This window comes from Apis florea, unplaced genomic scaffold, assembly GCF_048593485.1.
Source record: "Apis florea isolate Af1SG1 unplaced genomic scaffold, ASM4859348v1 contig_3731_pilon, whole genome shotgun sequence".
NCBI classification, from domain to species: Eukaryota; Metazoa; Arthropoda; class Insecta; order Hymenoptera; family Apidae; genus Apis; species Apis florea.
The window spans coordinates 10,973-35,525 of NW_028256823.1; the positions used below are offsets into that span (position 1 = coordinate 10,973).

Sequence of the window (24,553 nt, forward strand, 5' to 3'; positions counted from 1 at the left end):
AAATGACAAAATTTTTTTCTATTGCAATTCGAAAAAATATTATGAACATCTTTAGTTGTGGATTCATTAACATTGATAATTTATTTTTGTCTAGAAAATTAAAACGCATCAATAATTTTGTATGAAAAATTAGAGGTAGATAATCTCGAAATCTCAGAAGTCTCTCCATTCAGGCAAAATGTCTGCCTCAAATAGATTAATTTTTATTTGAAATGTTTTTATGAATAAAAATAATCACTATTTAGGGGATAAATGCATTAATGTAAATGTAAGTAGTAACGATTTATTATGAATTTATAAATGTTGTTTTATACTCTTTGTTAGGCACAGTGATCTGTGTTATATTTTAGACACATCATTGCATTTAGCCTTCCATGGATAATCTAGATCTTTAAAATCTATTATAGATCGTTATCTATATATATATAGTTATAAAATAATAAATAAGATATTTGTTCTTTATAAATATAGCTATAGCTTATTATAACTTCATTCGGAGTTAAACATACGATTCGTTAGTCACAGTATTACGATATTATTAATAATATAAACACGATATTTTATACAATATTTTATCTTTCAAAAACATTGAGCTTTGAAAGGGTTATCATTGACTATCGACATGAAAAATATTAATAGAAAAAAAAAAAGGACAAATTGAAAGAAAATTATGACAGTTTAAAAAGAGATGAAAAATTACAAAAAAAATCGATGATTTTCTACAGGATATGTTACAGGAATATAATATCGGTTTTAGCGTTTATTCTTCATCTTCCAAACTGTGGGAGAAAATGTATTCCATCGGCTTCGTACGTACGTGTTTCAGTTTATTTATTAAATTATTGTTTGACACAGGTTATCGTGTATGTCGTACAGTGAGAGTTGTGTGTATGGGCAATAATACCTATCTATAATATAATAATAGAAGTAGAATTAAAATTAATCCATTTAAATACAAGTGCGACACGCGCGATCAAAGAGGCGTAAGGAGATAGAGAGAGACAGAAAAATAATTGAATTTACGTCGCGTTCTTTTATTTATTTTCTTTTATATTTTTTCTTATTTATTTACTTTTTCACTCCTTACGCTTCGTGATGCTGACATAACAAATAATAAGAAAGATATAACGAATCGTTGTCGATTTCTCTTTTACTTGTATTATATTATATAATATGTGTATGTGTATATATATATATATACACATAATTTTTTCCACATTTTTAAATTTGTATATCTATTTATTCAAATAGCAATGATATTCTTGTGTTTCGCGATGATTCTTTCTTCATGATGCCTTTTTGCATTTATTTGGTTCGTTGCGACGGGTACTGCATTTCGTTAGCCAAATATTTCGAATTTTCGACGGGTCGTTTAGTTTTATCGTAATAAAAATTAAATTAAGATGATATCTATATCTTTAGTATTCTTTTTTTTCTTCGTTATTTTTTTTTTTTCTCTCTCTCTATGCGGCCCGTTGAAAACTCTCCTCGACCTTTCCAACTTACGATGATATATCGAGGCTTTTTCTTTTTTTCGTCGTTTGCTCGTTACACCTGTATATATTCGTAAAAAAAGTATTAATCTCAAAAATATGAACTTTATTATTATTTTTACTTATGAATTGATATCATTGGCTCGCAAGTTAAATCTTACATCCATTTTAAACACTTTTAAATCTTTTAATCCGAAAAATTTTAATGACGTCTGTTTTTATTATTTTGAAAGGAGGAATTAAATGGAAACAGTAAAATATAATAGCTTATCTAAATAATAATAAATGTAGTATATATATGAAATATATTTTATTTATCAAAGAGATAAATTGAAATTTGTGTAGTGGATGTAAGATATTTATATAGGAAAGTGCTAATAGATCACGAATAGGGAGTATTTGATAGCAAATCACGATTAATTAGATACGTACGTTTCTAAAGACGACAAGGTGACGTTCGAAGTGGCGAAGGGTGGAGTGTCGGTTGTGGCGTTTTTACAGGTCAGACCTCGTCTCCTGGACGAGGTACACCTGAGAACCGGGAACGCTGGAGGTGGTGACGAAACTGCGGTGTTTTGCACGGATCAGAGTCAAATTGCTCTCAGCCGTGTCAGCTCGGTCTTCAGCAGCTTCCAGTTCTCTTTGGAATCGGCGAACCCTGGTTACACTCTGTTGGGACATGCCCTCTTGCTCTTGCAATTGCCTCTTGTAGAGATTCACTTTCTGGGACGCTTTGTCCAACGATTCTTGCAACAACGTAATATTTTTCGCATCTTCTTCAACCTGGATCATCACCTCCTTGATATTACGTTCTTTCTTGCGAAGAATCTTCACGGTTTCGGAGTGTCGGCGCTTCTCTTCGTCGAGTTCTAGCTCCAAATCGCGAATCTGTGAAGAAAATGTCAAAGAACATTAAATTTTATGCATGAAAACGAATATTTATAACGTGTCGATGAAATGATAATTTCGAATGTAGTAATATATAATTAATAGTAAACAATTGAAAGAAACACTGAGAGAGTATTATATCGTTTGGTTATACAATAGAACTTCTTCGAGAAATATCAAGAATTTTACGATGAAAAACTATCTGTTGTAAAATACTTCATTCTTCGTTCTATGAATTTTCATTCATAGAACTAAAACTTCCCTTTTTTTATCGTCATTAGTCATTTTGTTTATATCTAGATAGTTCGTTTAAAAAATATTATTTCAAATTTCTTATATTTTCTAATTAAATCTAATAGTAATGGATTTGATAACGTGATATGATATTATAATAATAATGAAAATAATAATAAAAACGAAAAGAAGTTGAAACTCACCCTAGCTTCGAGTTTGCTGATGATACGCTTACCACCAACGATAGCGTTTGCTTCGACTTCCTCCAACCTCACGGATAGGTTTTTCACTTCGATTTCGAGGGATTTCTTAATGGCCTCGATCTTCACGATACGCTCTTGTTCCTCGTGCAAAATCTCAACGGTATGTTTCAATTCAGTTTGTACCCGTTGGTATCTCTCGTCGCTCACTCTCAGCTCCTTAGTCACTTCCTCGTAATCGCCAGCCAGGGTAGATAGCTCTTGTTCAAGTTTCGCTTTTGATGTGATGATATTCGCGTTTATAGTGGTTAGCTCGTTGATGCGGCTAACCGATTCCTCGTATTGTTGCTCGACAGTTCTCTTTGCACGAAGGGCCTTTAAAAATTGTATTGTAATTATATTATTTATCGTAACGTGAGAAATTGTTAGCAGTAATTAATAACAATTTTTTGAAATAGAGTTTTTTAACTTTACTTAACGAATAAACATATGTGGAAATTCAATATTTCATTATGTCTTGAAAAATAAAAAATTGCTAGGATTTAAATTGAAAGAATAAAATAGATAGATTCTTTCTTAATTGAAAGAAACAGTATTGTTAAAAGAATTAACTCTCTTCGATGTAAGAATGTGCGAAAATGGAAGAAAAAGAGTAAATTAAGTTTATGGATGAGAATATATATAATGAAATTCGATCGATTAGTGATTGATATAATTTTAATTTTAGATTCGTATATGTTGCAATTACGTCTTATATTTTAAACGTGAGACGTAGTGCAATTCGATAATTTTATATTTATGACAGCGAGGTCGCACGCTATGTGCGTTGCATCATTAGAAATATAAATCTATCGAACGTTCGGCATCATAGATGCAAAATTCTAACGATTGCATCATTGATCTGCATCTGGCTTTAGATTATTTTTTCTATGATATTAATTTGGGAATTTTATTTATTATTGAAATTAGAAAATATTTCTGCAAAAAATGTATTTGATGAAATCTCTTCACATCGTGAAAATTGAATTAGGAAAGCTTGGAATTTTATTACTGAAAAAGATTAATAGCTCGATTTTAGAATATTTAAAATTTTTTTTAATTTTCAATGCCGATTACAGGATTTAAAAATAGAATAGTAACAAAAAGTCAATGGAAAAATTGAAAAATTTTGTGCTATTGATTAGAATATTTAAAGTTACCGTTCAATGTGATCGTTCAAAGTATTTATAGCCTGTCTGAAATCAATTGGCCATTGAAGCTTAAACGATGTAAAAGTCTGTTGTTTCGTTCTTTTGTTTATTCAGTGTTAATTTACTTTCCTACACTATTTAGTTTAAAGAGATAATGTTCTTTGTCAATATGACAAAGAAATAACAAAAATAATTAAAATAAATAATTGATAATTAATAATTAATTAATAGAAAAGTATATTGTGCTAAAAAAATATAAGATTAGGAGAGATAGAAAAACAATTTGAATTTAACAAAAAAAAATGCAAAAAGAGATTAAAATAATTTGTGATAAATGATCTATAAATCGATAAATTCATAGCGAAAGCGTATGATTTAGTATAATATTCCGTTATATTTAGAAACAATGATGAATAACGAAATATGATATAAGATTATTCATAATACTTTTCAAATACTTTTAAATTATCAAAATATCATATAAAATAACGAAACCTTAAATTTTTCTAATAAATTAGACTCACAGAATCGTAATTGCCGCGAACTTCCTCGAGCTCGGCTGTCAATGATTGTAAGCGTCGTTGACTGATACCCAATTGGTCCAAAGTAACCTGTAGTTGGCGTTGAACTTCATCATAGTGGGCTTGGAGTTCCTACAAAACAATGTTTCAAATTCACAATTCCTTGCCAAACTGTCAATCTTTTGACTGCCACCTGTCACCCATATTTGGATGACTCGCAAATTTTCGATAGGGTGTCATCATTTACAGGTGGGTGGTACACCTATGTATCGATTGATTAGAAATCATTTTGGCAGAACTTCAAAAGTGTATTACACAGATATAATCAAAAATATTTAATTAAAGATATGTATCAATTGCATTGACGCGAAGAAAATGGCACTTGAACGTTTAGTTTAACAAGTAATGATTGAAATTGATTAGAAAGTGACAAATTGTATGGATTCGTGTAAAATTTCGACATTTTCTTATTAGAGAGGATAATTATACATGAAATTTCGATATTTTTCTTCGTTTTCTTTAAGCAAAAAGAATGCCAAAAAGTATATTTAATGAATACTATATAGTAAATTTTAAAAAGTATTATAAATTATGGAGAATGCATCCTCTTTCAAATCGAATACTCAATATTTTCGATCTTATCTATTTTACTCGAATAAAATATATCTTACGAATAATTTTATTCGTCTGATGAAACTTTTATCTACTTCTAGAAATAAACTTAGATCACAGAAGGCACTTAGTCATTAATCTTAATACGATATCGATTCTTAATATAACAATAATATATAGCAATAAATATAGAAGAGCAAAAATGTTATTTATTTTCTAATTTTATCTTATATCTATAAGATGGAATAATGAAAATATATAATCAACTTACGGTCAAAGTAAGCGATTGCTTCTTGATGGTCTTCTGCAAATCGATGTTGTTCTTGTTCGCAACGTCCAGAGACAGTTCCAATTCGGTGATCTGGATCTGTAACTTCTTCTTCACGCGTTGCACCTCGGTCTTCAATTTCGTCTCCGCCTCGACCACGCGTGCGTTCAGCTGCTCGATCTCGATACTTGTCTGTTTGCTAATTTATTTCATTTCGTATAAACATACCGTATGATGATCACCCGTTCAATCATTTTTAAAGGGTTTCACAACGGTGTATTATTGTTTCCAGGTGACAACACCAAGATTTTCCAAATCGTTGAAAGATACCACACCTTTTGTTCGTTGGTATTATTTGTCTTGCGAGGAGCAATCCTCTCGCCGTTGAGCATTCAAGGTTAACACGTTTAGAAATATTTGACATTTTACCAGTAACGTATTTAGTAATGAAACGAGTGTTAGGTTACCGAGATTTGGTTTTGAAACGAGGAGTTTTTCGTGCTTTGCCTATTTCGATACAGGGTTAGCTTGGATATTTCGATGCATGGTTAGTTTGGCAACGGATGGCATAAACATCTGTATTATCACAAGTGGAAAGTGTATTTACGTAAAAGGAAAATGCGTTTAATTATATATTTTAATGTTTTTTAATTCGATGCTTGGAGAAAAATGATGATTATTTTAGTAATCTATAATTTAATTTAGAGTACGAATTTTCAATTATGCTAGATAAAATTTAAAAACCAAACTTGAATGAAAATCAAAAATAAAAATGATGAAATTCGAAAACAAAATCATCGCTGTTCTACGCAAAAATGCATAAGAAAATGAAAATTCACAAAATTTTATGTTTTATAAAATTCTATATAAAAAAAAAAAAAACGAATCGGAAAAAAAAAGATTCTAAAGAATCTAATCTAAAGATTTCTTCTCGAACGAGCTACGCTATTCATAGGAATTTCTCGTCTAATCTACAAATTCCCGAGGATCAAACAGTCCAATCGATTCTCTCATATTTATCGTTTATTCTTTCCATTGGTCCGTGTCACATTACTCTTACCCACACGGCTAGGTATCTAATCTACTAGAATTTCCATCCTTTTAAGCGGGCCTGATTCCCAGGCATCCGTACAATCGTCTCGGTCTGGTCGGGTGTCGATACCTCTTGTCCAGGAAGTAGCTGCTCGACTTCTCCTCGTATCCTTTCAGCTCCCTACTCAGGCTGTCCAACGGTTCGGCGAGCCTGTCCTCGTCGAGTAGATTCCTCGTTCTCTCCTCTATGTGCCTCAAATGTTCCCTGGTATCCCAGCAATAACTCGAGGAGGCACACTCCTTCTGATATTTTCTGATATCGGCCAATTCCTTACTCCTGTTCAAATTCTTATAAGCCTCGGCCGTTAAATGAAATCCGATCGCTCTCGCCGATTTTCCTCGAAGACTCTTCCCAAATTCCAAAGCGTTCTCTACCTCGGAGAGGGTTCGAGCGTCTCTCAGAGATTGGAAATCGATGTCTGCCATTTCACGCTGCAGTTGTCTAGCCCTCGCCTTGGCGCGTGCACTCTCAACGAGCAGAGGTAACGGTTTCAACTTGATCTCCTCCAACTTCCGCGGAAACACCTCTCTGGTCACGTGACTTGCTTGCGCTGTTTTGGCCAAGCTGAAGTCCGACCGATTCGCTATCTTTGGAAAGGCGAAAGTGGCGAGTCAGTCCCGCGTTGGACACTCCAAGATAGACGGGGCGAGTTGGGTGGCGGAGAGCGAAAGCGGCAAAATTCTCGCGAACGCGACCCTTCCCTTTAAGATCGTTCCGTGGTTCGAAGGCTGAGCCTAAACTTAGCCGCAGCGGTCCAGAATTCGAAAGTGACCGATGCACACTCCCGATCGACTCTCTCTAGAGACTCGAGAACGACTGCCAATCCGAGCGGACTGCTAGATTACCAGCCCCGGGACACACGGGACGTGAGATGGATTTTTCGATGTACGCGCCTTGAGACTTGGCACCCTCGTGAGTTGCGTCCCGATTTGTCTCTGTTACTTCCATTCTAACCGAGGAGGAACGATTCGAGGGGAGAATGAGGAGGGGGCGGGGCGAGGGAGATGCCAGATGATCGCTTCCGGGGGATATTTTTGTTTCCTTCCGCGCCGATTTTGAATCTATCGGATTCAGGCTGTTGGACGGTATTAATAACAATGAGATTTAGGAATTCCCGCTTTCTAAAACGCAACCGATTTCATTTTACGCCGGAGACTCACTGCCAATGGCTGCGGTGTGGCCGTGTTAAATTAAGATTCGGTGACAGTGGGGCGATCATTGGGCGTCACGGGTTATTGGAGCGGATTATAGAACGCGTCTTCGAAAGTTTGATCGGCTCTGATCGATTCATGTTTTGAAACGATTCTATAAATATTCGAGAAATATTTCCGATTGGTATTTTTTAGTATGGGAAAAATTTTATCTTTTTGACTATTTTTCAAAAATTTTTTGATCGTTTTGGATCGTTTTATAAGAGGTTATATTTTTATGTTAAGTAGAAGTAATCGATATCTTGTTTGAATATAAATATAAGTAATTTATTTTTGGATATTAACAATAAGAATTGAAAATAGCAACGAGGAAGCTTGTTTCGACATGTATAGAATATAGTAAATTATATTCCTTAAAGTGTTTCATCTATTTTTAATGATATTGTTATTTTTAAACTGAAAAATAGATATATTGTTAAAGAAATTGATAATAAAAAAAGAATTTTAATATTAACTGGTATGTTTAGAATTAATGGCAGGAAAACAATAATTTTATTTATTCCACAAGATAGTGCCAATTGTCAACTTGATTATGTATAATTTTGAAAATATGTATTATCATTACAACATATTGTAATAATAATATATTATTCTTACATTCTTATTTTAACATTTCGAAAATATATCGAGGAAATTAAATTCTATCTACAAATATTTATATTGCAAAATATTCATAAAATTTATAATTATCAAATGTAACTTTTATATTCATCAAATGAATTTTAATACATATTTTTTTTTAAATTATTTCGTTATGTCTATATTCCTTTTTATAAAATTAAATCATTTCACTAATAATATATAATTTTCTAATTAGATAATTTCTTATTAGATAAAAAACAAATAATTGTCTATAATTAATCAAAATATTTCTCTATTCCCTTTTTATAAAGTTCCTATTTGACAAAACTTCTAATATTTTAAAACTTAAAAAAGCAGAATCATTTATAAAACGATTAATATCTAATTATCAAAGACATAAAGATTATAATTTCTTTTTAAATAAAAATGTTAGACAAAAATTGATTTTTTATTTTTAATTTAAGAGGGGATAAATAAAACAATAATGTTTTATAAATTTAAGTTCTGAAATAAATTGAAATAAATGGAATTGCTTAATATTTTAAAAATATTGGTTTTTTTTAAACTATAAATTTTATAATAAGATAAAATTAATTTAAATTATAAATTTGCAATATTTATCGATATTTCAATATCCGAAAATAAATTAATTTTCATTGTCATTTATCTTTTTTTAAATTCTTTAGTATTTTATAACATTCTTTTAGAAAATATCAAGAAAACAAAATTTACAATCTTAACTTTTCAATCTTCAAATTTCATTTCATTTCATTTTAATTTCAGAACCAAAGTTTCATTTAACAATTAGAAATTTTATGGATATTTTGCAATATAAATATTTGTAGATAGAATTCAACTTTCTCCATCTTCAATACGTCAAAATGATAAATGATATATCGTAATAATATTACTTATTATTGCAATATGTTATAATGATAAACATATTTTGAGATATATTTCAAAAGCCAAGCTAACAAGATTCTCAGAGCGACCACGACTTTCCTCTCGAATTCGTTCTTACATTCGATCGACAAAGATCCGCCCAAAAGACGACAACAGCCTCGCGAGGCATCCGTTTTCGTACAAAGAGCTTCCATATTGGAACAGCCCCTTCCGTGGCGCCAAATTTAGCGGAGGAAAAGGTCAAGCAGTCGTGGAGGCGTCTAACCGCTTTTCCACGCTCGACTCTGCCCCGACTTTCGCTCTCCTATCTCGATTCGTACCTTGAAGTGGGTTAGATGATCCCTGGCCTCGTCCTCCGCGTCGATTGCCCGCTTGATCAGCTCGTGTCTCGAATACGGTTCCACGGGTTTGTCCTCCCATAAAAGCCTTCCATCCGACCATGGTAATTCCGGTGGTTCCGATCTTCTGCGATATCTTGGTAACGACGAGGGTCTACCTTCACGATCGATGTGATCCAGCATCGGTTGATAGTAATTGATCCCATAACCGTAGTTTTTATCGTAGATATAGGTGGGCCAATGCTTCCATTTTGTCTCCAAGGGAACGTGCAACGGGGGCGTATAGCTTGCCATTTTTCCTTCTTATTTTTCGAGACTTTAATTTTTAAATTCTTTTTTTTTTTTTTATTAATATTATTATTTTCCTTAGATAGAGATTCCTTCGCGAGAGTTTTTATTTGGCAGAAATGTATTGTTCTCTGTACTGAAATTTTTCGATTTTTTTTTTTTTTACGAATTAAATAGTTTTTCGTATAATAATGTATTTCGATTTTTCTTTTTCTCGGTGTTGTCTTATTACGTTTTATGATAATAGAAATATGGATCTTCTTTAGAAAATATTGACCATCGATAAATTCCTTCTAAACTTCTTCGAAATATTTACTTTGAGGGATATAAATTTTTTGTGTGGGTATTGTTAATGTTTCATCCAACATCTACCTTGAATAAAAAGGATTGCATGTTGTACTTCGTGCTAAGGGTGTTAGATACAGGATTTCGTCGTTGTAGGAAATTCGCAGATATTTTACTCACGTGTCTTTCATAGTCGTAGAATCGGAGGTGACACTTGCAACGAAACGGTTAAGAAAAATTGGGCCGATCACACGCGATGCTATCTTTTGTAGCTTTTTCTTACGATTGCTACATTGGGAACGGCCAATCAGCACCTCTCGGCTAATAATTAGATCGTGACTGATCGGTGTTGAACGACGTTTATTAATAGTCGGATTGCGCACTGTTTGTGCATCGTCGATATTCAGCTCAATTATTGACCCAAAACGTGACGACATTGTTCAAATTTTCATTTCATATTTCGTTTTCGAATATTGGTTTTCTTATGGAAGTAATGTGGTATTCTTTTCAGTTAAAAGTTTGAACATCATGTGTATAATAATAATATTATTTCTTCAAAAATGTGTATTTTTGTTATTTTATTCAATAATATAGATAAATAGTATAGATAGTTTATTATAAATCCTTATTTTATAATTAAAAGTTTTGTCAGTATTTATTTCTTTTTAATCGATTGAAATTCTTACAAATAATTTTTTTAATTTTCAAAGAAATATTTTTTAGAAAAATTAGATAAAATTTATCTATTCATATTCATCTATTTATTCCATTTTTTGCAAATTATTTTACATATAAAAGGTTAGTTTTAATCATTTTTCTGACTTATTTCTTATAGCTTTTTTAAATAGATTTTAACATCTCTTTCTTCATTACAATATTTTGTTATTTTTAATGAAGGATTTCGTATTTTCATATTTTCAAATATAATTATGCAATCATTTTTTTATAAATATTATTTTGTTTTTCAGTAAAAAAAAATATTATTATTCTTCTTTGTAACACGTGAGTTTCATTTATAATAAAAAGAAGAATATATCGATCATTTGATATCAAATATAAATCTCAAAGAGACTTAAGCCAAAAAAAATAGTATTCGCATTCGATCACGCGTGTAATCCGTGATTTTTTTATTTACACTTCCGTATAAATGAATATATAGATCATAGGACATTCCCTTGAATGTTCGACCGATGAGACACTGAGATACTTTGGGTGATTAATCGATATGACCAATCAATGATAAAATTAGCTATCCTTATTAATAGCTAGACGTCATCATGCGATGATCGTACAGGAAATAAAATTGATTTCATCAGTTATAAATTTTAAAAATTCGTACTCTCTTTTATAGATTTTTCTTTGCAATTGCAATCATCTTAAATGTGGAATGTGGAATTATAAATTTTTTATTACGTAATTTCAATATGTATCGAGGGACCATTGCGTGTAAATGTATTTGATTTTTGGGTAAATGATTTTTAAAGTAAAATAAATAATAGAATGTTTATAGTATAAAAAATTTGAATTTTACATTGTTTTTTATATATTTCGGATTTTTTTCATGCAGTTCATTAATTTCAGTTTTGCGATATTAAATTTTTATAAGTTAGCATTTAACAATTGACGTAAAACTGCAAATAGAAATACTTTGTCAAAAGTGTTTGATTTATATGACTTGAGGGAATATTCCATTTCATCGAATAGAAATAGCTTCGTACAAATAGCCATATTCGTTGAATAAAAATAGCCACATTCTAGATGTTTGTTCATTTAAATTTTGGCTTCATCTAAGCCAAATTGTTTCTCCGAAAAAGCAATAAAAAAGAAAAGAGGTATGTCCATTAATCGCTCAATATAAATATGCGAGAGAAAAATAGAAATTGAAAATAAGCCTTGTAATAATTGATATTTATGGATATTGTTATAAATCTCAGTTAAATTTAGAGTAAGTGAATATTGTAATATTATAACAATCGTTAAAGATCATTATATTATTAAACATATCACCTGGAAACTATTTTCACCGTAAGTCATGCTCCAATATAATAATACAAAATTAGGTTTTAATATTAGGAAATTAGAAATTATTATATTGCAAACTACGATAATATAATATTAATTAAATAAAATTAAAGAAAAAGCATAAGGCAAACAATTCAATGTACTTACCGAATGATTTCGATTTCTTCATCTTTCTCAGTCAGACGACGTTCGTAATCGTGACGTAGTTGGGTCAATTCGGCAGACAATCTCTGCGAGCGTTGTTCTTCAATTTTACGTCCCTGTAATCGATTTAATTTATTTTATAAAAAATTCTATATTATATTCCAAATTCTATATTATATTCCAAAATTCTTGGAAATAATTAATTTGAAAAGATCATTATACTAGTATGATAGATTTCGAGATATTTGAAATAAATTTAAAGATCTTAGGATCATGTATATATTTTGAGAAATTTGGAAATTTCCTTCTTATTCGATTACGAAATTACTTTTAATAATTATAAATTCACGTGACACAAATTTTACACACAAATAAATTTAAGAAAGAATTGAAGATTAGGAATATAAAAACATAGTTTCACTTACTGCTTCCGCTTCTTTATAGGCAGCAGCAAGTTCTTCGCGTTCGTTCTCCAATCGGCGGAGTTCAAGTTCCAATTCGTGCAGTCTACGATTCATGTCAGATAATTGATTTTTAGCATCGTTCAAGTCATCTGAAAAAATCATACAACAATCATTATAAAACTATTTCTATAATCTCGTTCATAACATTTTATTCAATTTCGAAAAACAAATAATGATTATTAACGATTTATATATTTATGTAAACGTAAATCAATTACATGCTCTTAAAATCGCTTACCTCCCAATTTCTTGTTTTCACGAGCCAGTTGATCTTTCAACTCGCGAGTTTTGTCGAGTTCAGCGTTGCAACGCTGAAGTTCCTGTTGTTTATTGCGGAGATCACGTTGGCTTTGTTCATACATTGCCATGGTTTCATCCAAACGAGCCTTGAGTTCGACATTGATCTTCTCTAATTGTTCTACGCGTTTCTGCAGTTCGCGAGCTGTTCCATTTGCCTTGAGAATTAAATGTGAAAATTAACACCAAATATATCGTGGAATATATGGTGGTTCATACATTGTATATTACAAATTGTAATATTACAAATTGTCTTACCAGGTCGATTATTAAATTCCACAGTTGCCAAATAGATAAGAAAATTGTTAATCAAAATTTATTTCAAAAAAAGTTTCGCATAACCTGATATATTTATCTCAAGTTTACTGTTTTCTTCAAAAATTAATTAATTTTTGGTAATGTTCGTTAAACAATTTCACAAGAAATTAGTATATGGAGTAATTATAATGACAGCATGAAATTATACCTTTTCCAAATCGATGATCAACACTTCTACTTCAGATTGAAGACGAGATTTTTGCTTCTCGAGATTGTTGATCTTCACGAGCAGGGTTTCAATCTGCTCTTCCTGTTCTTGAATGCGAGCACTGTACTTGCGGCGCAATTCCTCTACCTGTAGAATTTAATCAAAGTTTCATATTGTCATGTATTTATACATTATTAATTACGATGTATACTAATTGAGAAATAACATACTCTTGCTTATTACGAGCAATTAAATTCTATTTTTTGATAAATATGATAATTGAATATATATATTGTAATAATTGATTAGTTTAGTCTCATATTTTTATAGATTTAATTTTTTTTTTTTTTAATTACCTCTTCGGCACGAGCATTAGCTTCGGTTTCATATTTAGATCTCCAAACTTGCACTTCACCGTTCGCTTTGACCAATTGACGTTCAATGTCCAAACGTGCCTCAGATTCTTCTTCCAATTGAATACGAACAGATTCCAATTCCGATTCAACCTGTTGACAATCGTGTAAATTATTGTATGCATTATTTTTATAATAATACGTGGAATCAAAAGAATATATACTTGATGTAAGGAGGCCTCGACCAGTGAACGACGACGTTCCTCATCCTCGAGACGACGACGAGCATCGTCGAGTTGACCTGCGATCTGAGTTTTCAGGTAAACAGCATTCTCGATGTTAACCTACGACATTTATGATGGAATAAATTGTCAGAGAAAAGTATATAGGGATATGTATGGATGGATTATTTCATTTGCGGATTTTATTGTTTATTAAATTCTCTAATTCCTTAATTTTTCTTTAAATTAACATTATATAGAAAGTGTTTATCTATTGCGTTTCTAATCATATATCTAAATATTATCGATTTTTATTTTTAGATGTTGGTTGAAATTATGTTACGATTTAACTATCTTTCAAAATACGAGAAATCTTTTTTCCTCTTTATTAATGCGAAAAATGATGTATTTATGTCATGTAACAAAAAAGTTAGGAAAGATTTGTAGTTATTTACCTTCAAATCTTGCACTTCTTTCGTCAATTCAATATTTTCCTGTGAGATTCTGGTTTTAACATTAGTGATATCGATGATGGTACGGTTCAATTCTTCAATTTTCACGTTAAGTTCAGCTACATGTACTTCGAGCTTTTCTACGGTCTTTATCGACAACAGCTTTTCTTTGGTGACATTGTCGAGCTGAGCAAGGAGTTCATATACTTCTTGTTGGAACTTGGATTTTTCCTTATCAGCCCTGTAAATATTGTAAATTACGCGTTAAAAGAAATTTTTAATACTTTTGGAACAATTTTTAATCATGTTTACAATATTTTAAATATTTTTTAACAGTTCTTAGTAGATAGAAATTTAAAAAAATAGGATGGAATTTGTAAATAAAAACTTTATGAGGGAATTTCTGAATTAATTAAAATGAATGAGGCATTAATAATATCAATATCAATAATATAGGAGTAAAAATTTCTTCTTCTATTTATATTATTATAATATAAACTATTATTTTGATTGTTAAAAATTAATTTTTATTTCTAAATAGAAACAAATTCTGCTTTTCTATCTCTATTCTATGCTATTTATTAACAATTTAGTCTTCTTTTTTTCTCATTTTAACAAATAATTTATCTGAAATTACGAAAAATCCAATAAAATAATGCATCAATCATTATAAATCTTATAACAGTGCCAACAGAAACAGCAATTGGAACTTCCCTCTAAACAATGTCTAAAAACAACATTTTATAAAATTATAGTATCGAACTATGATACAAATATTTTGTACATTTGTATAAATCATCAATCATTAATCTTTTACTATTTGAGGATACTTATTCTCCTACTATAATTCTGTCATCAATTTAGATAAAAATTACATATTACATATATTTCTGAAATATTCTTATATTCCTAGAAAGTGATAAACGCTTAAAGATAGTATGATAATAAGATTAATTCTTTAAAGGATTAAAAAAATCTCGTTGTCATAAACCACTTCTGTTCTATGTATATCTATTCTATACAACTCGTATTTAAAATTCTGCCATAATCTTCGTTATCTAAAATAAAAATTACACAGGAATTGAATCAATAATTCAGAAATAGTACGTTATTTAGCGTTGCAAAATAACGAAAGACACGATTCAAGCTTTAAAAAGTAAGAAAAAGAAAAATTCGTTGGAATAAGATAGAGATAAAATGTAAAAGATAGAGGGTGGATCGAATCGTGACGATATCGGTGGTCCACCTACACGAAACGTAGAGAGAGGGTGTAAGGTGTCGGTCGATTCCGAGGATAGTGGGGATCCGGGCCGGTTGCCTGTACTAATATGGCGTGGCAACGTAGGGTTGTGGATTGCCGCGCGACTCGCGCGGTTAAAAATAGTCATAAGCCGAGTAGCGGCTGTGCGAGAGGAAAGCGTTTCGCGGGAGGAGTAAGTAGGGGAATAAAAACGTGAGAAAGAGAGATAGAGTGAGGGAGGAACCGGGATAGAGGGGAAGAAAGTCGTAAATGGGAAAGTTGCGAAAAGTCGAAGGAAACGATGGAGAAATTGCGGAGAACACGAGGACGATGGACAATGAGTGGAGGACAATTTGGAGCTTGTTAATTATATTTGTATAGGAAATTAAGATGTGTATATAGAACATAATTAGGAGGAGGAGAATAAGTAATGGATATTAATGCATTTGTTTATTATATTTATGAGAGTTGTATTTATGGAATATCGGGATGCAAAATTGTATAGGATAGAATTATGGAGATGAATATTGATATTTATATTATATCTAAGGGCGCGGAAATGTATAAAATCTGTGTAATTCGAAAAATATTGAATATGTGGAGTGGAATGAAAATAGATAAGGGAAATGGATGTTGACAACGAATTATAGGGAATCTAAAGAGAAAGAAATGTATAGAAGTTAGAATATCCAAAGTATCCAAAGTATCCAAAATACTAATTGCAATATTCATAAATTAAATAAGTCTCCATTTAAATTTCATTTCTCTAGCTATAAATTTGAACAAGTATCCACAATTTTCGAAAGTATGCAAGCGACAAATAGCAACAAGAAAACGAAAAGAGAAAGAAAAAGAGAAAGAAGATTGAGGAATGAAGGAAGAAAGTGGGAAGGCGGGGAATTTGTAAGGAAATGAGGTTATGGGTTGAAAGTGAAAGCAGTGGGGAGGGTGTATAAATACAACGAGAGAAAAAAGAAACAGTTCCGTAAGAGAAGATTGCGATCGAAGTAATAAAAGTAGCGAGGATAGAGAATTTATAGAATACGTAAACTGGAATCAAGAAAATGTTTATCGAGGTAGATACAGAAAGAATGCGAGTGGAAAAATTGAAGAAAAAGTACAAAATTAAAAATGGAACGAGAGAATAACAAGAAAATAATGAAAAGTCGTGCAATAAAGAGAGAGAAAGAGACGAAAGCAGCTTGAAAAATGGGGCATGGCTATTTTAAAAGGCATTTTAAACGCCTTTCTCGTACCAACAGGTGGAAGCTTCTTCCAACACTATGCAAATATGCTAAATACTTCACGTTTCTTTGTCATTTTTTCTTTTTTTCTCTTTCTCCGATGTAATTAAATTAAATGTAAACGAGAAAGAATTGAAGATAAAATTTCTATTTTTTTCTGAAAAATTACGGAAGTTTATAGGAGATCTATTTTACGTTTATAGCGTCGTAACTAGCCTTCATTTATTATTTCCAGACACCGTTAATGGTGACTGGACTGTTCTATTTCGTCGGTTGAAATATTAAGAGGCAATTAGCTGTTGCTTCGTCGTGACACCGATGACGTATAAATGTCGTAATTGCTTTCGCTGGAAAATACATTTAGAACGGAATCTCAGTTGGTCTCCGATTTCAGACCGGATTCTTGATCAACCATTCTACTTGTATAGCTTTAGATACTTGAAAGAAGCGGACTTTATGCGATCAGAGGAATATCTTTATGAAAGAATTTGATTTTTCGTTTCTGATTTTTCGATTTTATTTATCAAAATTTAAAAAAGCATTATTGAATCAAATACGAATAACTTTAATTTTCCACGAGTTATCGCTTAGACGAGTTTTAATTTTTCACTTTCAAATTTGGTTTTTCTGTATATCATGACATAAAAATATTGAAATTTAAGATTTCAATGACTTAGTTATTCTTTAAGATACACTTAATATTACAACATCAATCTTTTACATAATATTCTATATCTTTAGACAATCTCTCTTACAAGATCAATCTAAAGCCTCAAAAATTAGTAAGAAAAATGTCGTACATCACAAAATGATAATATTTTCCATCAATCTTTCATTTTATATATTGCGTATATTCGATCGACGTCTCATCAAAAACCTCAAAAATCAAAGATTTTCAAAAAACAACCCTCCATTCCAAATACAACATTCTAATACAAAATCGCTCATCTATCTCTCCAGCAAATAAATTTACTCGATCAAAAATACCTTCGATTTAAAACGTCAAAAATTAAAAAATTAAAAGAAAAAGATGTATTTCATAAAATAATAGTACCGTTTAAAAGAAAACAACCCTCTTTCCTCATATATACGCAAAATGAATTATCTATCCCGTCTTCTGACAACGAGGAGCAAATTTAGAAAAGATTCAAGCTTTCTGTAACGCACAGAGAGCAGAGGATAATAGACGGCGTACGGATGACAGCTGGGTGAATTTTCGAAACGAAGACGTCCTTGTAACACGCGTATCGCGCATCAGGGCGCCGGGACATCGGAAAGGACGCTTGGTTATGTTTAGAAGTGCCGGGGTAACGAGTCTACATGTATTTCAGGTGCGAGTAGGTTCGTTGTTTGGCCATGTGCCAGTATCGTCGAGCATAATTCCCGCAATTTTCGAATACGCTTTCGTTCCGCGCGATGCTCGCTATAATTAACGAGCCATCCTCTGATTCACCCTTGTTTCCCATTTCGTTTCTTTCCAATTCCCTTTCGAACCGTGTAACATGTTCAACAGCGTTTCACCATTGATTCCATGATATACGAGAAACGAAACTGGGTTTCGACGAATCCACGAACTTCCGGCCGAACTGTTTATTGACGCTGTGCACGCCGTTCGCGCGCTTTGACCTCAAAGAGCGGGATCGCGAGGCCGCTATTTTATTTTCACAGTGTATATAATTAACTACGATTTATTGGTGTTCTGATTTCCAGCGTTTCCTACCGTCTATCGACATGTGTTTCGATCACGAATCGCGTAGTTGGGATTTCATATTGTTTTAAATAAACTCGATCGACGAGAAGTAATATTTATAATAGAAAAATATTTATATGAAAATATTTGTATATATCTTAGTAATGTTTAATTTGAATGAATATTTATTTGATTTTGAATTCATATTTGATTGAGTTTAGAAATTACAGTTCTGTGGAATATTCCATTTATATAGTTGTTTAGGAGAGGAATATTGGTTAAAATATTGGTTGAATTTGAATTTAATTTAAATTAGGTTTGATTAGATTAGGTTTGAGGGTATGATTTTATGTCGAAATGATGCAAGAAATGGAATAGGAGTTAGGAATATGGGAAAGTATATTTTTGGGTAACTCGAGATTATTTTAGAGGTACGAATCTATAGTTCGTGCAATTCGCGTTAATGTTTGTATTCGATATGATAGTTGAATTGGAAATAGATTGAAGATATATTAAAGCTGAATGAATAATTATGTAATTGATTCAAATGACATGTGACGAATATATTAAAATAAATTATATATAATGTATATTTATATTTTTATTAAAAAAAAGGATGCATTAATGGAAAGGGTGTAGTGAAGTATCTACTTTTTTTTAAATAATGTAAAAATAAATTTGAAAATTGAAGAATAATAATTTGAATTAGTTTACTAACCGTGCACGTGCTTTCGAAAGTTGATCGATCTGATCTTGGAAATCAACAACGACTTCCTGGTGTTTTTTACGCAGAAGATGCGCGGTCTCCTCGCTCTCGAGATGAACATCTTCGAGTAGTTTGCGCAGCTTGGCCAGTTCCGTATCCCTCTTCTTGTTGATCTCGAACTGTAGGATATTAATAGATACACATTAATATTTCCAATTTAAGGAAATTTAATCAGAAGAAAATCTGCAAATCTAAGTATATCAAAATTGAAGATAAATCAAATTATTGGTATTTCATTTGTTTTGAGACTTACTTGAGATTCGGCACCACCCTCCGCCTCTTCGAGACGTTCGGACAGCTGGATAACTTGCACGCTCAAATCAGCGCGCTCGCGTTCAATCTGAAATTTAAACAGAAAATATTAGTATCGGTGAAAAAATATATCGATATATAGATTAATATTATAAAAATTTTAAGTCAGTATTTTTAGAATCACGTATTAATGAAATAAAATTTAGAAATTAAACGTGTGTGATGTAGATTTAGAAAAACGTATGAATAGATTATTTATTAATTGTGATCTTTGAATTAATTTTTTCAATATCATGAAATTTAATCTTCAATAAAAATGAATATTTAAAATATTAAAATCGAATGAAATTATAATTCACACGTTTATATAAACAGAATATAAACAGAATATATGTTTTGTCATTAATATATATTTTGCATTATCAATATCAATATTAAAAATCAACGATATCAAATAATCCTTCATTTGTCTAAATATTTTTACAAATTTTCCAATTTCTATCTCGATTCCAAACATCAAACACATTTATCTCCATAGATTCAAAAAGGTATTTAAAAGAAAAAAAAAAAAAAAATATCCCAGAAGAAACATATTATTGAAACGAAGAATAGGAATTTCTCGTAATCCTATTTTACATAGTCCTTTCTAAAAGTAAGAATTGATCGAGATAGCATTGGTATTGATACACGTCGAGTGTAATCGAGACGCGCGGCATTGTTTTGGAAAGAGGCCTCGAGGAACGACGCGAACAGCTCGGTACAAGCTTGACGTCAGGTTTCTTTGGACCGCGAATAGAACGATCTAATTTCGTACAGACCGACTCTATATCGGGAGCTTTATTCATATTACAAACGAGGCGTTTATCGAGAAAAGAGAATCGCGCGACATCGCCATAACTGTCCGTTCTCCGGAAATCACTGACATTCACCATACTTCCTGATCAATTAAATCATTTTCGATAAAAACGCGATTTCTTGATGAAAGAGAAATATATTTTGAATGTTTAGAAATGATTTTAGAAATTAATTGAGTACTTTAATCCAGTATTTTAATCCAAAAGAGTCATGATCTTTCGATAATGTCGATCTTTTGTACGAAATTCAAAATCAAAAGAAAATCAAAAGAATAATTTTTAGTAGAAAAAGAAGTCGAAGAATTTGAGAATACAGAAATTGTAATCCAAAAATTCGAAGAAAAGATTTAGATTTATATTATGTAAAATGAAATAATACAAATTTTTAGATTCAATAATAAATTAAATTTATTGATATTAAAATTAATTTAAAAGATTAGAATTTAATTTTAATTAATTTAATTTTGATTGTTTCAAAATAAATAAAAAATTCAATTAATTAATTTAAATTTAAATTTAAATTGATTAAATTATATTATACTATAATTATATTTGATTGTTTAATTCAGAAATAAATATTTAAATATAAAAAAACAATTTAAATAATATAATCACAATCAAATTAATAAGAATTCATAATTATGTAATAAGAAATACGATCTAATCAGCGTGGACTGTTTAATCTTTGCAAGGACAATTAAATTAACATTTTATAATATGATATGTGTTAAATATGTTCGTAATTCTTAAATTTTTTATGCTTTTAAAAATGTTGGCATCGGTTCAAGTCAATTATCGCGAACAATATTAAATCTGACTTTCTCGTACTTTGACCGAATAATTAAACTAAAAGAATTCTTCTTAAATTTGATGTTCCATTTAAACACGAGTCTCCAATATCTCTCCTACAATATTATATTCTTCAAATTGAAAGCTTCAAACAATTCAACTTGATTCTTAAATATTAATTAAAATGAAAATGATTATTTACGAATAAAAATTATTATACTCGTAACGTTACTTGATATAACGTTAACTTGATAATTAATGGAGGAAATAATAAGTTCGTAGAATCATCTTTTTCGTACGATGTGAAATTTTAATAAATTTAAAAATTTATTAGATTTCTTAATAGAAAATTATTCAACACAATTTTAATTTAAAAACTAATTCATTTCGTGTTATATAAAAATATATTGTTCAATAATCGAAAAATAAGATTTTAAGAAATTTTAATTCTTAGTTCATATCATATCATTCTTTTTGATGTGAATTTTTCATAAAAGTATAGATTTTTCTTAGGTCTTCTTAATTTTTATTAGTCTTTTTAAACAGGTAGATACATGTTGGCCGAACACGAAAGAGGAATGCGAGTTCGTACGCTGAAGAGACGCGCATCCCCAAAAATAGCCGCGACTCGAGAGCTGGACATTTCGACCTACTGCTCCCCACTCTATGGTGGAGAGCAGGCCAGCCCCGCTTTTTTTGTATCAGTTTCAAAATTCACAATACCCGGATTATATAAAGTCTCGAAATTGACGTTTATCTTCGTCCACCTTGGTATTTTTATCTCAACGAGATCTCAACGTGTGTTTAACTCGAATTTTTTCGATACTTCCCCCATTTCTTATTGAAGAAAATTATCGGAATAACTTAATGCAAACATTTTCTTTATTATATTTTTTAATAAATGCTTTTGGTAATTGTTTAATTGCACGAAAAGAATACAAGTTATTCGCATGCTAGGAATTCTCTATCGAAGACGCGATATTTCTCAGTAAACAAGGAAACTACACACTCAATAAGAACGTAAAATAAACGACTATCAAACTATCAATCGATGTCTATCCTTTCGATTTGTAAACTATTTGATAGAAACCTCAAAGGAAGAAAGTTCAAAGGAAACTCGTTCAAAAGAAAACTCACCCTCTGACGCAGCTCTCTCTCAGACTCCAGGTCATCCTGCAGCAGGCGGATTTTGTCCTGAAACGAGAGGCAAGAAAGGATTAGAGTGTATCACAGGCCACGTTACAGAGGGACGATGCTTTACGTAATCGGCCGACGAAAATATCCAACAGGCCGATGCTCGGAAGGTATTTCAGAAAGACGGACAGCCTCTGAAACGGGCTGACCCGCGTAGGGAACAGAAGGATCTTCGTTCTCAGCGACCGTCCATCGTGGTCGTTTTCAATCAAGGAACCAAGGAGCGTGCACTTGTCTCTACGTTGTTCCTTAACGAGATCAACATCAAACGTTCTTCTCGAATGGAAAAAAGAAGAAGAAGTAGAAGAAGAAATAAGTAAATAATAATGAACAATCTTACTTGAGTGTATGGACGAGTGCACGATTCCTGATTCTTCTAGATTTCCTTTCTTTTTCTTGTATATTTTCGTCGAATCCACGATATTTGAATAATCGAGGTAGAGAACGATCCGGATGAACGTCGATGAGATTTTCGACGGGGATGCTTTGTGAATTCATTTCGAAGATGTCACTCTTGCGTGGCACGATCGTCATTTAGGGCCGATATTTACGACTATTTTCGTACACGAGTAATTCGATAGCCAGAGAACCGTCTACGACACTTTCGTTTCTCCTCAGGATTGGCACTAATATTCCTTATGGTCACTGAACTTTCTCGCGTCTCACTGTCCCCGAAATCGATCACTGCTCGACGTTTCACCTTTTCACCACTTCCCTTCCAAGATTCTCCTCGTTTTTTTCCTCGTGTCGTTCAATAATTTACCATTATTCTCGAACGATTTCTTCATGGACTCTTGAAGTGTTTCAACTTCTGTTTCCCACTTAATTTTACATCGTATTGCATCATCGGATAAGATTTCGACGATTGTAGATTTGCTAAAACCTTGAATTTTTCGGATGAAAAGATTTAATATATTAGGTATTTCCTATCTTTTCAAAGATACTTTAAACTGTTTACAACGAAATGCTTTAGTTGTTACGTAGATCAGACATTTATAGCCTAATTGCGTGTTTCAAGGATCCCTCCTGTTCTCTCCCTATTTTTAGTAACTCGATCAAAAATATAGTAGCCGTAAGCAATATTTTTATCACTAACCAATTCTTAAGAAATAAGTAATTTTTATTGCTTCCTTCTTCTAAACTAAAATATATCCTATAAATATAATCATCGATAACTAAATATTATATTCAAATAAAATAATTAAGTATAATTGAATTATTTAGTTTATCTAAGAAAACAGATTTTGAAAAAGGAAGCAAGCTTTATATGCTATATCGTTATTCCAAGATATTTTTAAGAACAATAAGTAAAATATCGTTCGCTCCACCTTAACCTACCTCCAGTCTAGAGAGAGCGCTTAGATCGGCGCTATATTCGATGCTAACATCGGCAGTACCACCGCCGGTGGAACGGTACGTGTATTTAGAAGTTTTAGCGACCGCTGAAGACATCCTGTCCGCTTGGTTCACTCGCGATATCGTACAAAGATAGCTTGTTCCTTGTTTTTAGCGCCGAGAGATAGGTTTCTTCCTCGCTTCTCTTGCAGCCTCGGTGGCTGGATCCCCAATCGTTTTAATTTGTTTCAAACAAAATTCGTTAACGAAAAGTAAATTTTTCTGCCACTCTTCTTCCTCCTCGCCGCTACTTCTTCGGCTTCTCGTCTTCTTTCTTATTCTCTTCTTCTTCTTCCTCTTCTCTTCTTCTTCTTCTTCGGGGGTTTCGGAGCCGACCAGCGCCCTACTCGTAGTGCGCGACCCGTCGTCGTTCGTATGGCGCGCCGGCGGCTCCATGGCTTCGTCAAAATGACGGTCGCACGCATGCGCGCTAGATCACTGACCCCCACCAGGAACACGCGACGACGACTCGTCATCGCGATCGTTCCTTCGATCGTTGAGGGGAACCACCAGCGGACGACCACCACTCTAACGCCCACGTTTCTTAGCGTGGCTGCCAAAAACTGGCCTGGAATTGGTCGTTCCATGTTCAATCGTGTTTCTT

At 31.9% G+C, this 24,553-nt stretch overlaps 2 protein-coding genes across 2 annotated transcripts; both read right to left on the reverse strand.

Moving 5' to 3' along the window:
- Positions 1–806: 806 nt before the first annotated feature.
- On the reverse strand, positions 807–24,329 carry LOC100868899 (paramyosin, long form). The gene is made up of 16 exons (XM_003698377.3): positions 23,893–24,329; positions 22,498–22,554; positions 19,719–19,805; positions 19,418–19,584; positions 14,529–14,766; positions 14,077–14,196; positions 13,856–14,005; positions 13,500–13,646; positions 12,975–13,191; positions 12,698–12,825; positions 12,276–12,388; positions 5,410–5,605; positions 4,530–4,658; positions 2,819–3,190; positions 1,926–2,381; positions 807–1,554 (listed from the first exon to the last, which is right to left on the reverse strand). The coding sequence occupies exons 1-15, from the start codon at positions 24,004–24,006 to the stop codon at positions 1,989–1,991; spliced, it is 2,628 nt and encodes an 875-aa protein (XP_003698425.1). The 5' UTR covers positions 24,007–24,329; the 3' UTR covers positions 807–1,554; positions 1,926–1,988.
- LOC105736834 (paramyosin, short form) lies at positions 6,412–10,436 on the reverse strand. Its single transcript, XM_012493309.3, has 3 exons — positions 10,287–10,436; positions 9,516–10,189; positions 6,412–7,086 (listed from the first exon to the last, which is right to left on the reverse strand). Exons 2-3 carry the CDS (start codon positions 9,825–9,827, stop codon positions 6,508–6,510), a joined length of 891 nt encoding a protein of 296 aa, XP_012348763.1. The 5' UTR covers positions 9,828–10,189; positions 10,287–10,436; the 3' UTR covers positions 6,412–6,507.
- Positions 24,330–24,553: the final 224 nt, after the last annotated feature.